The sequence below is a fragment of the Aythya fuligula genome, chromosome 3, assembly GCF_009819795.1.
Source record: "Aythya fuligula isolate bAytFul2 chromosome 3, bAytFul2.pri, whole genome shotgun sequence".
NCBI lineage: Eukaryota > Metazoa > Chordata > Aves > Anseriformes > Anatidae > Aythya > Aythya fuligula.
The window spans coordinates 75111205-75129140 of record NC_045561.1 but is presented as its reverse complement, the minus strand read 5'-3'; the positions used below and the strand labels follow the sequence as shown (position 1 = coordinate 75129140).

Genomic DNA, 17936 nt, shown 5'->3' with positions numbered 1-17936 from the left:
TCTGATGTCAGATCTAAGAAGGGTCGTTCTGGTTTGGAACTGAAGAGGAGGCTGGTTTTTGTTATTATTTTTTCATTGAATCTTAGAAATCACGGCCTTTCTGTAAGTTTGCAAGTTACACCAGAAAGTTTGTTCTGTTGGGTGGTACTGCTTGGGCAAGAAGGACTCTTTTGCCCTATGTAGGTGAGGAGAAAAAATACTTGGGAATAAATATCCATGGTGAATAAAACAATAGCAGTTCTTGTGGAGGCTGCTCCTGTTACTTATGTTGTATCTGCTCTATAACACAGCCTCCTGAAAATCTTTAGTGAAGTGATTTGTGGCTTCTGTAGGCCTGGAAATGTGCTGTCCCTGTGGCATATGGTCCAACCATTATCTTATGTTACTTTTTTTCTTCTTTCAACTCTCATCAGTGTCACCAGTGGCAGCACTCCTGTTAGTGCTTCTCGTGACTGCCCCATCTTTTCTTTCCCAATAGCGGTGAGGGATAAGAGGGAGAAAAGCAGTCTGACTTGAAGGAGTGTGCAAGTGTGCTTTCCACGTTCAGACCTATCCACGAAACCTCTCTAATCTTCACCAGATACTCAAATTACCTTACTCCTTGATGCTGAGGGGGCTATGGTAAAGGACTTCTATACAGGATGCTCAGCTTTACGGTGAGTCCACACTTGGCACAACTGCTCCAGTTTGCTGCTTTGCCAATTCCTCACTAGCTATTTGTCAAAGAAAAGGCATGAAACATGGTTCTAGCCAGACTTCCTGGTTTATCATCTTTGACATAACTTCTCATGTTAGTTATGGCTCAGTTCTCCATGTAAAAGTTTGGTCTTTACTGTTGGCTTAAAAAAAGTTGTATGTGATACAAATAAGAGAAGCAACAGGCCTTAATTTATACTTGAGAGATTTCTGCTTTTAGAGTATCTTCACGAGATGGTGCTGGAACACTTGGCTTCTTTTTGTGCTGATTTTTCTTGTTTTCCCTTGTGAAATGAGGTTTTCCTAAATGTTAAGACTAATATCAGTAAGTGATGTAATCAAACTCTTGCAGGATGGGAATAGGCAGCGTATATGTGGATGCAACGAATGAATGGAAAAAAGGTGCAGATGTTGTGTGTACCCATGACATGGGTACCGTCAAACATGTACCATGTTCCAGAACAGTTTTTCATTGAAAATTGGGAGGGAATATCTTGGAAAGAGTTGAGGAATATGAGAAATGAAAATGCTCTTAAATACATGCTTCTAATGTTTTGAATCACAGGATGGTTTGGGTTGGAAGGGACCTTAAAGCCCATCCAGTTCCAACCCCCTGCCATGGGCAGGGACACCTCACACTAGACCAGGTTGCTCAAAGCACCATCCAGCCTGGCCATAAAAAACTTCCCTATCCTTTTAAACCTTTCCTGGATGGAAATGGGACTTCAGAGTAGGTAGAAATATTAGGAATATATATGAATATTTATTTAGTTCTGGCAGGTCATGTTGTCTGGCAGAATTAATAAACGTGACTTACTGCCAGGAGTTCTTGTTTACAGGAATCCTTTGGGAGTTGTAGACTTCCATGAGAGTAGTATGCCCTTAATTTACAGTAAAAGTTGAAAAACATTAATTAGACTTGCTTAAATGAGTGGCTGTTATTCCTGCTGCTGGGGTGTGGGTGTGGGGACTTGATGGTGAGTGTGGCAAACACAGTGGACTTCTGTGTTTCAGAGGTCTCATAAGAGGACTTAAATTTTCCTTATCAATCAAAGTTTAAAAACAGCGTGCAGTACAGAAGCAAGGATAATTACTTTCTGCTTTTTGTTAACAAGCTGTTCTTGCGTTCAGTATTTACAGCTGTTACCAATACAGTTCTGCTGTTTCCACTGCTCCGTCATTTCAATGTCCTAGTTGCACCAATCTGCCTACAACCACTAGCCCGATGTGAAAGGGAATTGAGCCGTGGTTAATTTTTACAAGTATTTTATGGAATGTGAAGCACGCTAGTTCTGATTTCTCAAAAATCATTTGTGTCAACCTCTCTTCTAAAGCTGAAGAGCATTAATAGCCTTCCACCACTTGAGTGATGATGGGAAGATCTGTACGTAGCTTCTAAAATTGCTGCCCTTTGCAGAGGTTCAAATTTCATCCTGGTAGCTTGGATGTGGGATGAATGCCATTACGATTTGCTATGTTAGGGATTTGCTGGTGCTATTAGGTAACGCTAGAAAACATGCTAGACACTGCATTGCGCAAAAGGGCTCTCTTGTGTTTCTCTGGGGTGAAAGAAGACTTCAGTTATTAACATCATTAGACAAAAATAATATATCATTTTTGAAATACTTGTCGTAAGTCGACAATTCAGAATGCGTGAGCTGGTGGTTATGGAGCTGGTCCTGTTTCAGAGCCAGGGAGCAGGTCCCAGTGAGCCACTTTCTCCCAAGCCTGGTTTTATGATGTACTTTGTTCCCTGCTTGTTTTTATCAAAAAGCAAAATCTGAACTCAAGTCTAGCTTTTTAAGAGTTCTGTTTTTAATTTCTATAACGTGCTGTGCTAGTGATACCAAAACTGAGGTGTTTCCGAATAGGTTGGAGAGCAGAGAAGCAGCAGCCTTTCATTGTTTTGCAAGGGTCAAAGCACTGCTAATGTGCTTGGATACCATAGTGACGAGTACTATAAATACCCAAATACGTGAGCCAGCAACTGGAAATAAATTTATAAACACTAAATTCTTTCCATTATCAAAGGCAGCAATTGAAACATTCTCCGCTCTCCCACCTCTGTCTCTGTGCTCACATCTGTGCACACTGGAAAACAAACTGGACACACAAGCCATCTGTCTAATAATTTTCACAGCCTACTGAGAGAAGTGATCGGCAAACTTTTAAAAGAAAAGTTTAATTCTGATTGCTCTTGTCAATCTTGTTAGTTGTTTGTAGACAGCATGCCTCTCATGGTTTACTGCTGCATTTCGTAGGCATTAGTGCTCAGAAGACTGTGAGCAGTATAGGTAGCAGCTCTTGGAACAACTTTGCAATTCTCGTGCCATATGATCTGCTCATTTAAACGTGAAAGCTGTCCTCAGTAATGCTGGAGATGCAGCGGGTGGGTGGGGAGGATTGCTGGCATCGAACCAGCATCCCATTCAGGTGCTGGGTCATCCATCCTGGCAGGACTTGCCATGACAAACTGATTTTTGGGATTCGATCACCATCACTCTAAAACTTCTCTGAGGAAGGAAAAGTTTGTGTCTGTTTGTTGTCTTCTCTTTGTTTTGAATGTTTTAGCATTTTCTCATCTTGAATGACTGTAGAAACATCTCAGAAATACAAGCTGGAGTTTGGTTACAGTTCTCTTCTCTGCAGGGGACCAGGTCTTTTAACGTGAGAGTGTTTATGGCATGTGGAGCAAGTGTTGTGTTTCATACCAGGGAAGATGGATTTGGTGGACCAAATGGTGCCTGACATGTATACAAGTTGGCAAAAGAACTTCTGATCTTTCAGGATGAGATACATTATTTTAAAACTCTTATCGTATTTAATGATGTACTCTTTCTTACCCTTGTGGTTTAGCTGGATTTGTCACTTTCATTTAATTAGTGTGTGTTATATTTTCTGAAACATGTCAGGGCAGTCAACTCCATCCTCTCCTCAGTGTAGGCAGCGAGGAAAAGAAAGCAATTTAAAAGCGACATTTTTTGTCTTTGTTTTATTTGAATTGCCAGTGAAAGAATGGGGAAATAATAAATTGCTGTTAGTTTTTCTTTATTTTTTAGTTTAGTTCATCTATTTATTTATTTATTTTAGAAATGATTGCAAAACTAAGTATTCTGTTCAGGAAAAGCCAGGATAAAAGACTGTACTGGGTATTACATAGTTCTCTCCTAATTTGGTATCTGTTTATAATTAAAAGCAGATCTTTCAGCTGGTCTTTTTCCTTCCAAAGAACACAAATGGCTCTCAATTTCCAGAATATTTCCAAAAAAAGTGACTTACAGGTCCAGATGGCTTGTAGGTAACCACTGTTACATAACTACCATTGCTTTGCAGGCAGGCTGCTAGCAGGTGAAAAAGAGCTGGTAAGCATGAAGATACGCGTACAGGAAAAATTCAGAGCAGCAGTATTCAGATGGCAACACTTATGAGGTGATTTTTTTCCTCTTGCCTCTAAAATTGTATTTTGTGACTTCTTTGATGGTAGACATAAAGAAGGAAGTATAGTCTCTCTCTGGAGAGGAGGCTCGTCTTTTACAGTGCAGAAATCCTCCTAAGAGTGTAAGATTTAGTTCTAAATATAGCCTCTGAATTAACGCAGCTAATTTTGTCAGTGTATTACTCACATTTGCTCAAACTGTCAACTGTCCTCTAAGAAAAGCCAAATTAAGTCTTCAGAGCACGTGTGGGGAAGGTGGGGGTCTTGGATGTGGGGCTGTTAATGGGCATTACAGAAACGTGAATCCCTCTTCTTCGCTTTATGTTGTAGGGAAATTAGAAATGGAACAGTGTTCAGTTATTGCCAGTCCCAGAATCATGGCTTCACAAAAGAAAAAAAATAATTAAAAGCTAGAGTCAAAATGGTGAAAGCCAGGTATTTCATGAAAGAAAGGTGCAAGAACATTGAGCTTATTCCACATCCGTTTATTAGATTTTAATCTGTTTTGTAAGGTAGATTTCAGTGGCTTTTCCATGTCTTCTTGCCGCTGTCATTTTCAGAAATATTTCTGTTAGTAGCAGGAGTGTCAAATTCTCTTGGCAATGTCAAGCTTTTCGTTGCAGTAAGGTAATGCTGAGGACTGCTGGTGCCTGGGTTTTGCCCCCACCCTCCAGTTCCTTCCTTCGGTTCCGCTTGGACTCGCTGCGCTGGGAGAGCGTGCAGTACGCCGGGGGAGCGTAGGGAGCAGTGGGTGGAAACAGCTCAGTTTTACTGAGAGATGTCAGGCGAGTTGTAATGCTCGGCATCCAGTTCTCCATACGGGGAATGAGGACAACGATGCTTCGTTTTCTGAAGCATAAAATGTGAATTCATCTTTAGGATGTAGAGTTAGGCTTAAATCCAATTTATGGTTAATCCTGTGTGAATAAAGAGCTAGTTCGATGTCACATTCTGCTCTTTTGTGTATTTATTTTATGATCTTATTTTCTTTAATATCTTGCTTTTTCCCCGAATTTGGTAAATAATTACGTAGACTGAGACTGCTGGGTCCATGTCCCATCCAGTCACTATGAACGTGCTACTCCATCACCGCTCGGGGACCAGCATCAGAAGGGGAGAGACTTTCCCAGAGAGTTAAAGTATCCTGGAGGCAATGGGGGAATTTTTGGGATTCCTGGGGATGATTTCTGGCCCTTGGAAGGGATTACTGCTCAATGAGGGCGCTCCCAAACCACGTGAAGTAAATTGCGTGTGGGACATGCACGCGGCGGTGGGAGGGCTGTGTGATGAGGCCCGGCCTGACCCGTGCCTGTGGCGGGGAGGAGGGGGCGATGGACTGGGATATATCACACCAGGCAGAGCAGGGGCAGTGCCTAGCACCTGCTTCTGCCTCAGGGAGGATGTCTTCTTCCATCGGCTTTAAAGCTCGGGCACCTGCATGTGTGTCATGGAGGCGCCTGTGTGGTGTGTGGAAGGGTCACCCGTGAGGAGCTGGGGCTCAGGGCCCAAAGGGAGCGCACAGCGGTAAGCTGGGAGCATGGCTACTGCGTGTAGGGCTGAAGTGGGGGAGAGTAGTAGAGGAAATGGTGCTGACTATGAGGCTGGGAGATACTGAAGATGAAGGTACGTCTCCTTTTCCACACCTGCACAGCCTGGCGTAAAGCTGAAAGCTGCTGCTCCTGTTGGACAGAGCTGTTCTCAGTGGCCTCTGAGTACAGAGAATGGGGCTGCTGCTTACCGGTGAGCCCGATGGGTACCAGACCAACCCGAATATGATATTCTCAAGGCAAAGACCATTTTAGTAAGAACACAGATTAAATTTACACTAACAAATAATCTCGAAAACATTGCCAGGAACTCGTCTCCTTGGAAGTTGAAAGTCCTAAATAGAGTTTACGTTAAGTTGTAGACTCTGTTCCTGGTTGTACTTAGGAATAACACATAAGGGCATGCTAAACACTGTGGTCAGGAGCAACAGTTTGAACTGCTTGGAATTACTGTGGTTTGTGGGAACCCTCAGCCTGGCTCTGGGCCATTGAGCTAGAGGGAGGAGTCCTGCCTGTTCATCGCACGTGCATCTCCCTTCTCTTCGTACCTTAGCTGAGGTGGTTTTGGTGCTGAAAGGCATCAGGTTGGCTGATGGGGGAGTGCTGGTGTTGGAGATGGGACCTGGAATAAGTTAGGTGCAATATTGTAAATAAGTTTCCTTTGGAGCTTCGGAAAGTACAACTTTGTTGGTACAGTTAGGTGGAGTGGTAGGCATGTTCCCATTGCTGGATGTTACTGAAAAATACCTGGGGTTTTACCTCTCTGGAACGCAGGGATGGATTTGTTCAGATGGGCCAGGTTATGTTTTTTTTGGACAGTCATCCCCAGGTGGGGATGAAGAAATAATGCCAGCAAAGGCAGTATCTGGTGGCTATTGAAGTGGCATTTGTGGCGTGGATATGTGGCTGACTGGGAAATAAACATACATTGTGACATCTGTATTATCTTTTTTACCTTTAACCATTACTTTTTATGAAGGTTCCTAGGGGCGTATTTGATTTCTGCATGTCTTCACTGTTAAGTGCTTATTGTTGAGGAAAATGGAATTGGAAGCTATAGGCAGCCTTCACAAAAAGGCAAAACAAGTTGAGATCTAGACTTTAAGTTGAAAAAAAAAGAAGAAAGAATCCCTGCGGCAGTGTAAGTTTTCAGTCATTCTTTCATTTCAGCAAAATGGAGTTGCTGATTACGTGATGGCTGTGCTGGAACATGGCTTTATCCTCTTAACTGGGGGAAAAAATAGAACCTGTTAATCTAAAAATCATTCTACTTAGTTATGTAACTATTGCTTAAAAATAGCTCCAGATTGCTGGAAAAGAAAGATTTGATGATATGGGGTAGAATATTTCTCTTTTGTTCAGCACATATAGAACATTACATTTTTTTTATATAATGTTCAGTACTATTTTGTGGTGGCCAGTTGCCTGTTACTCGCATGTACTCCCACAGCAGCATCCTGCAGCCCAGCTCTCTATCAGATACTGTGCTGATGCTGCTATGAAATAGCACCAAAGCTGAATGCTGAGGAGTTTGTAGACAGAGAGGTACATGGAGAGAAAGCACTGGGGGTGGGGTGTCTGTTCATGCAGGGAGGTAGATGCTCCTTGCTGAGTGAGCTAACTTTGAAACCAATTGTTCAGAAGCTTCAGAGCATCCTTTATTGTGTTGTGTCTGTGGACATCACAGTCATATTTGACTGTGGGTGCATGGTATCCTTGGGACAGGGAAGTAAAACACGTAAATTAAGAAATTTGTAGTGTTTCTGGTAAAAACAAGTTCATTTTTAATGCTTACTTTTATTTAAACATGCTCCGTTTTCTCATTTAAAAAGTCTTTATGTAGGCTAGGTTAGCCTTCGTCTTTGCAGATGAGCTTAGCAGAGAAATCTGATTCAGAAACCCAGTTTTCATTTTGGATTGCCATTGCAAACTTGGACCCATGAAAAGTTACTTATGCCTTGTTTCTAGTGCTTGGGGTGGAGTGAAACTTGCTCTTGGGCTTACCTTCCATTTCCTTTAACCTCTATAAGTCTGTGAAATCTCTTCTATTTCAGTAAAAACAAACAAAGAAACCATGGTATTTTATTTGCCTGTTTTTATGACATGCTTCCAGTGGATCTGCAATTCCACATTTCTTTGACACTGACAGTGAGAATAATTGAGTGCAGCAAGGAAACCCAAATAGTCTTGCAGTAATTGACTCTGCTGTATTTTTTTCTCTCTGCTGAATAATCTCCTGGCTAACACATTTCCCCTGCAGCTTTATGATTTATGCGGCCCTTTGTTAAAGCTGTCCTTGCAGCACAGGTGTGATACCTCACTTGGTTTTGGAGTGGCAGCACGACACTTCTGTACAGTGCTTCTCTCCTTTACATTCAAATGTTAAATCATCTTCTGGATGTAGGGATCACGTGGGTGGGCTTTTTGACCCAGATCTGGCTCAAAAAGGTAATGCATTTGTTTGAAGATGGCTGGCTGCTGGAGTTGTGGACCCCTCTGCATGTGTGTATCTAGGGCATGTTAAAGCTTCCGTCCTACTATAGGAGATCCCGGGATTTTTCCTGTACAGCTCATATCTGTTTGCCTTTCCTTTGTTGATTTGTTTGTGAGGTTTACCTTTGTTTTATCCTGCTAAATTCTTTCTGTTGCATTGGTTTGGTACGGTCTCTCTGAAGTCAACCGCTACAAAACACAAACAAGTTTTTGTTAAGATTAATTTGAGGAAATGCACTGAAAGTTTTTATTATTTGAGACCTCTGATGATTCATTATTGCCAACAGAGGGCTTAGGCAATTTTACAAGCAGGATGGCAATTGTTTCACCTGGTGTTGTCTTACACCAAGTAATCATATACCGCAAGGGAATGTTTATTAATTTTTAATGAGGGGCAGTTTGGATGACAGGTTGTTCTACCAAGTGTCTTTTAACTCCTTTGGGAACTTTAACCTCAAACCTTACTGCAACAGGACATAGGAGAAAATAAACAGTTTCTGCTGTGCATGCCTCTCTTAAGTTAAAAACCACTAAGCCTAAATGTATGACCTTCCAAAAACAACAAAAAAAAAAAGGCTACTCTCCATCCTGTGCTTCTTTTTGGCACTGGTTCTGGTTTGATTACCGATGTGCAAGTCTGTGGGAAGGTATTCAGGTTGCCTCTCTGTCAGCTAGTGACAAAAATGATGAAATTAGGGAATTTAGCTCTTGAAATGGCCACTGGAAACTCAGAGGCTGATTTGTGGTACCGAAATGAGGTTATATGAATATGCTGTCGTTCTCTGTGGCCCGTTGTATCATTTAATTGCTTGTCCTTGCTGCTGCAATCTTAACAGCTTCGCTGAGGGTTTGCCAGGACTACGTCTCGGGAGGTGAGGTGGAAACCTGCCGTGGTATACACGGGTGACTTCTCACATATGGGACAGCATTTTTCAAATAAACCAAAGCTGGAGAGGGTCTGCGTTGTCCTGTTGGTCAAAGAGCAGGCTTCACACAGTATTTCAGTACCCTAACTACTACAATTGAATGTACTTTTAGGGTAAAAAGCGAAGTAACTTTTACAGAGCCGGTGCCTTTTCCATGCTGTGACCTGGGGAGAGGCATGTAAATGTGAACGAGGCCGGGTGACCTTTTCTGTGGTATGCCGAAAACAGGCCTTACCTGGTATATGGAAGTAGTGAAGTGTGAATAAAAAATTCTCATTACAAGTAAATAATTTTCTTCTGCTCAGTGACAAGGTGTAGTTTCGGTTTGCTCAGGACAATCGGTTACTGTGTTCAGCTTCGTTAACTAACGTTGGAACATCCTTGTCTCCCGCTCGCCTGCTTTCAAACCGTGTCAAAGGTGAGAGTGTCACCCTCGCTTCTCCCACCCAGTGGGATCCTCGCTATCTTACCTTCCCTGCTGCTTGCCAAGGGGGTTATGGAAACAGTGAGATGTGGCAAATGGGAACAAGGTAAGTCTTTATTTGAAGAGGAGGAGGGTAGTGAAGATACACCAAATGGCCAGTCCATGACGAGTTAGGTGGGACATGTTAGGAAAGTTTCTGCTGAAGTATTTTACGTACGTAGTTAATATTCCCGTTGATTGTAAGGATGTCAGAGAAGCTTTTTACTGTTTGCTGGAACTTGGTGTTACCTCTCTGTTTCCTTCCGAGGGCAAGTGTGCGTACTGCCCTTGTACGTCTGCGAACAGCTTCTGTGCTCCTGCCCGCGCTGCTTCCTGCTCTCTGCTGAAAAGGCTTTAAACTCCTCTTGCACGATTTTTTTGTTTTCTCTAGGTTGTAGGAGGCCTGTAAGGGTGGCCTCTGAGTTCTCTCTGCAATAACTTGCTCAGGGTAGTGGCTTTGCTAGTGTTTCATCACACGTCTTTGATGATGCTGTTTGAAGGGAAATAATAAAAGCAACAAAATTGCTTCAGTTTTTGAAAATCCTGTCTCAGCTGCAGCCTGTTAAGTTTGTATTTGTAGTATTCAGGCTTGTACTGTTCATTCTGTTAGTGAACTGTGTAGATATTAAATTACTTTAACTTTTAACGCTTTCTAGCACTTTTTAGGTGCAATTGCGTTTTTTGGTATGTGACACAGTGGATTACAGAAAATAATACAGGAATTGGCTTATTCAGAGTAGAAGAACTGGCCCTGAGTTTGCAATGCACTTCTGTAAGACAGAAGCGTTATCCCAGTACAGTAACTGGTGATGCTGGAAGCCAGCAAATTTGCGTTTTTTTTTTTCAAATATGTAAAAAAAAAAAATCATTGCGTGAACTTGCCTCTGAACTCCTTTTGCTCTGGACTGCTTTTGCTTTGAAGGCATGACTGTGACACAGGCAACTTGGTTTACTGACAGTATTTTAGTATGCTAAATACTAAAATACTATTTGGTATTACAGTAATACTAATTTAAAATACTAGCATTTTAATAGATCCTTCAAAGAATATTTTGCCAGTAGTACGTTTTTTCTTTATTCTTTTGATTTAGTTTCTTGCTGTTCAAACACAGCACTAATTCCTAAATGTTATTTGTTTATCTGTGAGGGTTTCACTCTCCACACAGAGCTGTTCCAGGTCGGAGCAGCGCTCCCCAGCCTGCAGTGTTTCCGTTTCTGATCTGCTTTTCTGTGAAGCCTACTCATGTTTGTTTATGCTTTGGAAGAGGTTTGTTTTCAGAGACTTCCTCCATTCATTCAGCTCCTATTTCAAGTTTACTATGTCAAAACAGGAGTGGAGCTTGTGAGGACAGCCATGAGGATTTCTACACAGGAAAATAAAAAAGAAACAACCCAAAGCCAACCAACCAAGCAAACCAAACCGTCCTGTGACTGGTTCCTGCACACTTTGGCTCGCAGAGTGCGATGAGTTGGTCTCCACAGCGCTTTTGGTTAGGGCTGGCCACCTGCCTGTTGGTTTTGGGATCCCTCCGTTGGCTCCTGATGACCTCCACAGGCTGCATCCAGGCAGTCCCGTTTGTGAGTAGGTGGGTGGGGAACGCAGTGCGGCATCCATCTTGCTGTCGCGGCACCTCATCCTGCAGCCTTGGCTTTGCTTTCTGACCATCGCCTGAGAGAGCCGAGATGCTTCAGGCATGGCTGAAAGCAGCTGTCCCGCAGCAGGCTGGCAGGAGCAGCCACTGCTGGCAGGGTGTGAGGAGCGCCAGCCCGCTCGGAGCCGTGGGCTGGGCCCGCGGGGTTGGGCTGCACAGCTGGAGGCTCCTCTGGAAGAGCTCAGATTCCAGTCAAGGGGTATAACAGTGGTCCGGCTTCCCTCGGTTGTCTCCTGATCAATTAATGAGAATAATTCAGCTTATTTTGCTGGTTTGGGGTACTCTGTGTCAGTGTTGTGGGGGGGGGAGCGGGAAGGAAGAGAAGGTCATCTGTTTTTAATACCGGCGTTTTCTCCGTGGTCAGGGCTTTCTAATTATAGCCTGGATAAAATAGCAAATATCACATTTCAAAGTCATTCACGCAGGGAAGGTCTCTGTTTTTAGCAGTGTTATGTACACATGCATCCCCATAACATAAGCATCATAAACATTTGGGGTTTGATTGGTATTGGGCTGTTGTACTAGCCCATCGTTCTGCTGTTTGGTAACATTTTGGGAGCAGTGAAGAAACTGTTAGATACAGAAACTGTTAGATACAGAAGTGTGAGCTGTGGATGGGGCTTCTTGAAGCACTCATTTCATTTTGCAGCTAGAGAAGTTGTTCAGGTTGCAGCGAGCCTTCCCGGCCTCTCGTGCGTTGGGAGCGGCCACTGGGCAGCAGATGAGGATGTGAAGTAGCTGAGTAACAGATGAGGATGTGAGTAGCTGAGTGAGGCCTGAGAAGTGGCCTCAGGGGGTTTCTTCTGGTAAACGCAGTTGGCGCTAGGGATTTAAGAACAGCACAGGGACACGTAAATAAGGAGGAGGAGTTCATTAGCTCCGTGTCAGATGGTTTCTTCTCCCCCTTCTGCAGAAGAAAGTCCCTGCTGTGCTCTCTCCCATTTAAATGAAATTTCTGTGATCAGGTTTGTAGTAAAACCAAAATCAGGTCCGGTTCATCATTTTCTGTGCCAGGTATGCAGTAATAATGTAGGTCAGAAGTGTAACACAAGGTAGTAGTGAGGCCATATGAAATGCTCTTCGTTCTTTTTATTCCGTCTTCTGCTGTTATGCGATAGAAATCTTGTAACATGTTTTAAAAACAAGTTTTTTCCTAAATCTCTCATTTCTGTGTTCTGGGAAGCATTTTAACAGCTGTTCCAATGTGATGCCAGTTTGGTAGGTGCTCTAGGGAGCTTTGTGGTGGGCAAAAGAAAAGAAGAGATCGGGATAATTGAAAAGCAAGATTTGACATGTAATCCTGATGCTGTTCAGAGGAAAACCTGTAGAAATTTGCTCTATTTTTTTCTCCTATATCCAAAAGTTTTCTTTAATGAAAAGAATGTTAAACACTGACAGACTCTAGAGATGTACGGGTCATGTTTAAGAGTGTTTGCAGCCTTCAAATAAAGCCCGTCTCAGTGAGATGAAAGCTGTTTAAGTCATGCTGAGAAGAGAGCACTGGTTTATTCTGAACTTTAGGCATTTGCTTATGCGTGACTGTTTGCATGAAGTCCTCTTTGGCAGGGTTCGGCCAGGTGGAGCTTCTTGTTCCCGTTACGTCCCTCTGTCAGGATAACCCAGCGCTGGCACAGGCTGCCCAGATGACCTCCAGAGGTGCCTTCCAACCGCAGCCATTTATTCCCGGTTACCTTCTAAGCTTCACCCTGCTTTTGGGTTCTCTCATTTCCAGCGTAATTTCCGAATTTCATGCCCTTTGTGCTGCGGGGAGGTATTTCAGGGAGCAGACTGGCTCTCTTTCCAGCTGAGCCTGCAGCCGAGGCAGACTGAAGCAATATGCTCTGAGAAGAAGTGTGAATCTTCTCATATGTTTCAGTGAGCGCTAATGGGAAGACTAATTAGGGCAACTTGAAGCCAGATTTGCCGTGTTTCAATTTGAAACAAATTATCAGATCTATCTGGATCTATCAGATGGTGTATGCCAAGCTTAGGGCCGCTTGAAGAGTTAATCAGAAGTGAGGAAAAGAAGTTTAGGCCTAGCTTGGGACTTCCGTTTTTCCTTGCTCTACTCCAAATACAATTTGCCACTTGTGAATAGTGCGAGTGCCTGCTGGTGCCCAAGAGAGGGCAGGAAGGCAGAGCTGAGAGAAGGAGCTGCTTATTATGCTGTGGGGTTTTTGTGGGATGAGGAGTGTGGCTGTGTTATTTTGTGTTGTGCTGCAAGTGGGGAAGTCTGGTCCCAAACAGGGAGGAGCAGGCGAGCTGGGGGTAAGGATAACTTGATTTTATAGCACAGAAAAAGAAGCACTGCCCTTCCTGAAATCTGTCGCACCATTGGAAGCTTGTTCCCTGTTCCTGTCTGTGGTGTGGTTTGGTGCATCAAGTATATCCTCAGAAAGTGTGCCCAATTAGCTAGTAATGTGTTGTGGCCTCCACCAAATCACACTAACCTGCTGTAGCCATCAAACCGAGTGTGCTAGCTGTACTTCTAGAGCGATTGGTTGGTGTTTTTTTCTTCTTTTTTAATTACACTACCCTTATACCAGCTGGCAGGTCCTAAAGAAGTAAGTTCTGCCTAGGTTAGGCTGAGAGAAATAACTAGAGCATATCTGTCTTGCTCTGGGTCAAAAAGGACCCCCAAAGGATCACGTAATCAGAGCACATTTGTTCTCTGGGTCTGCTCTAAACCTAATGAGCGACAAGAGCTTGGTCGAGGTCCAGCCCTGTGACCCGGTGGGAGCTGATCCTCTCTGAGCGGATTAGGTGCCTATTTCTGGTTGCCCACAGCCCGAGGTGATGCTGAGCGCGTGGTGCTGGGGCTGTGGGAGGCCTCGGGCAGTCCTCAGTGACCTCCCCTGTGCCTTGCTCAGCTTTGCTCTTCTGTCCCCTCCTCAATATCACCTCACTGATTCCTCTGTCCTTGGTATTTCGGCTTGGGATAGATTGCATCAATTATGGTATGTTGTATGGGCCTGTAAATAACAACATCTGAAAGGACTCAATTTTTTGCAGATTTTTTTTAAAGCCAATCACCTGGGGAAATGTAATTTGAAAAAAGCAAAATCCAAAAGGGATGAATAGTGCTGTCTGAGAGGCTGTCACTAAGCTGGCTTGCCTCCAGCACTTCCATTTTGCAAAGTGCATTTCGTGAGTTGTTTCTCCTCAAAGAAGGAGAAGAGGGGCAATGGAAGAGGAGCCAGACCCGGGGCTCCTGAGCTGGGATACCCGTACCATTTGTGGCATAAAAGCTACTTACGGCTGTGTGGGGAGGGGGAGAAATCCTACCTGCAGCTTCCTGCTGCCCACAGCCTGGTAGCTGTGTCTGGAGCTATCCCCATAGTACAGCTCTCTTTTTGTAATGACAGCACCTGGAAAAAGTAGATTAGCTCTCGTATTCATAGGTTTCCATTGTCATGATCTAGAATGGTTCAGAAGGCCCTTTTTTGTCCACAAACCCATTTCCTTTTATGTTTTCATGTCACCTGGATTTTGATGTCTTGCTATCTCGGTGCTGATGTTAGTATGAGTTTTGTATTGTACTGACGTGCCGAAATCTTTCTCCCCAGATCATTCAACGTCAAGTGGTACGTCCTCGTTTAAGCCCAGCCGATCACTGGTTTCCATTCCCACTGCCCATGTGATGCCGTCTAATGCCAGCTCTTCACTTTCCAAACACAGGGAAGCTTTCACATCCGACGGCTCCAAATGGAGTACAAGCTTTGTCCGGTCGGGAGGAGGCAGAAATCCCAATGTCCTGGACAATTCTCTTGACATGAAGGGTGCAAGACCGGTAAGGAAATGGTCCTCCTTGTCCAAGCTCAGCTCACCAAACGCCTTCAGCCAGGACGGTAGCAGTCACTCAGTGGACTCCAGGACTAGCAGCGACAAAGCCGTGTCACCGCAATTAAGGACAAATGGGCCGAATTGTTTGCATGATAGCATGGAGCTCTTACAAATCGAGGACAAGGAGCTGGGGAAAAAGCGCTCTTCTCTGCTGGACTGCAAATACAAATTTGAAACGTGCAGCAAAGACGACTTCGTTTCAGATTCCTCGAGCAGGAGACATGCCTTAGACTTGACCGCCTACAGTGCCTTACCCGAGAGCCAGCCCGTGGCTGCCGGCTGTGAAGCTTTCGGGCAGAGATACGCCACCCTGGGGCAGCAGGCTGTGAGCGGAGCCCCCATCCAGCCGGCCGTCAGGACTCAGATGTGGCTGAAAGAGCAGCTGCGGGCAAACCCCCTGGACTGCAGGGCTGCCGAGGAGCCCTACGGGCTGGCTGCGTGGCATGTGCAGCCGCTGGAGGATTTGAGGCCAGGGGGCGAACAGCCTGTGCAGGTAAGGCCAAAGCTTGGTGTCTGCTGCCATCGTGTGGCATCAGGCGCCGCAGCTGAGGAGCAGAGTCGGGCTGTTGTCAATAAAACAGGAGAGGGAACAAGTCCCCCTACCCAGGTGGTGGTGGTTGTTTTAAACTTCGGATGGGGTTGCTGCTGCTCTTTTCTCAGTGTTATTTGGCTGCCAGTAATTTTATTCCAACATCTGTTTACAGTTTCGTTTAATTCGACGTGCCTGTCCACATGAGACTAGCATCTCATTCTCAGTCTGGATGCAGTAAGAGGTTTATCAAATGATATTTTTAATAGCTCTTAAAGAGAGCTTTTGGTTGCAGCATAGCGGGGAAAGTGTGAATGTCTATTTTGATCTGAATTGGTTTGCAGAGGCTGCATCTGCACACGTAGAAGTAAGACTGATATCTGCATACCACAAGAACAAATACTCAGTATCACTATGCCCAGGACTTAAAAACTGAATTCTGCTTGATATTACTGCTTTTTTTAACTAATTAGCGGACTATTATTATTGGCTCTAATCTGGTTTATTTAAATAATACATAGTTTCTTATGTGTCGTATTTGAGGACTTTTTATATGGAAAACATCGAGCATGTGATTTTCAAGAGGCAGATACAACTTTCTAACATGATTCACAATCTTTGTTTTTACCTCTTCACCTAATGGGAAAAGATAGCTCGTGAAGTACGTCAACATTTGCAATATAAATGTTCAAGTTTACTTACGTTGGTAAAGTTGTCTTGCCATAAAAATCCCAAACAGATTAGAATAGATAATGTTTCCTGAAAGGATATTGTCTGAGTGGGGGTAACTTAACTGTGTGTGAAAATGCTTGTTTCCTCCAGTCTGCAGATATATTAGGCCATTTTCAAACAGTTGCACTCAAATTTTGTTTCTTCCTCTGCATTGGAGGAAAGACTGACAAATTCAGAGGTTCTCAGGGCTCAGTTGTGCTCTTAATGATGACCTGGATTATTATTAACTTAAAAAGTTGAAGGTAATTTATATTAATTCTTAGGGGTTCCTCTGACAAAATGACATTGTTCCAGGTTCGTCTTACAGGTGCTTCGTCACTCCAGCAGTGCCGAAATACAGCGTTTCCTTTTTGTATGCAGGCAGAGCTGCATGTTTGGAACAGATGAAGTCCTGTATGCGTATAACATGTATATATCATTGTGGTTATGACTGCAAAACTCTCTACACAGTTAAAAGGCACACAGGAATTGATGCTGAGCCGTGCTCTGAGGGCAGAGCCAATAGGGGGAGCACGAACATCATTTATCTTTTGGGCTGCTTTCATGAAACGGTGCGGCAGCTTGGCAGGGTTTTGAGCTTGTAACGCTTCAGGTTGAAGTTTCACCTAAAAGCGTTTGTCTTGCTCCTGTTACTTTCATATCCGGATTTTGTATGCGGATCAGTCTGTGTCACGGGATCCAGACAGGATCCTTGCGTCCTCAGCTGGGCTGTCAGCTCCTGGTCAGCCCTTAAAGCTGACCTTAAAGCTCCTTGAAGCTTTTCTCCACTTTTCCCTCTCCCAGTTGCAAGGGGGGAGCACAGGGAGCAGGATGGTACTGATGGGCAGGGAGGAGCTCTGTGGCTCTGACACGCACTTTGCTGGGATGGTTTGGGGTTGTGGTGATGGGCCTTGAAACGTGGCCGGTCAGATTCCCTCAGGGGAGAGGATGGGGTTGTCAGTAGGACCCCACGAAACAGAAAAATAAAGCGTGGGCAAGAGCTGGAGCCTTTGGGCTCCTCCACGTGTCCTCTGCTGCTACCTGCCACCTTTCTGCCTGGAGCTTACAGCCCTAACCAGGAGGGAGGACAGAAGAGGTGAGGAAAGGAGAATGTTGTTTTGACACAATATTATTATTATTTTTAAAGATACCTCATCATAATTATAATAAGTTTCCAAAGGTATTTTGTAGTATTTAGTAATTTTCTTTTCAAAACTATGCAGTCTGTGCACACCTGGGAACCGAGATGGTATTATTTCTGAGAAAATAAATAAACTTACCATCCTAAGTGAAATATATACCTAGGAAAGAGCGAGAACAGAAGGCATAAGAGTTTTTTTTTTTTTTTTTTTTTACCCCCCCAGAGGAAGCTGATGAATTAAAATAGCACCACAAAACCCTTAATAAAATTCTTCTGTTTTTCTTTTCCTGTTAGTGGGTAATATTTGTGGTATTTCACTGTTCGTAGGTAAGCATGTATGCTGATGGAAATGTGTTTTTTAGAGGACTGAAAAAAAAGGCATTTATCGTAATCCTGCTTTAAAACTGTCATTGCCACGAACAGAAAACAAAATGAACTTTGCTTTAAACGATGAACGTTGAGCAGCTCTGTGTGTCTTTTATGTAGGCTGGTAGAGGTA

The 17936-nt window shown here is 43.8% G+C and overlaps 1 protein-coding gene across 1 annotated transcript in view; it reads left to right on the top strand.

The window, feature by feature from the left end:
* Positions 1 to 17936, top strand: part of CEP85L (centrosomal protein 85 like) — a 108633-nt gene that overhangs the window by 30383 nt on the left and 60314 nt on the right. The window contains exon 3 of the mRNA XM_032185744.1: positions 14780 to 15549. Within this exon, the coding sequence (XP_032041635.1) occupies positions 14780 to 15549 (770 nt within the window). The remainder of the gene's footprint in view (positions 1 to 14779; positions 15550 to 17936) is intronic.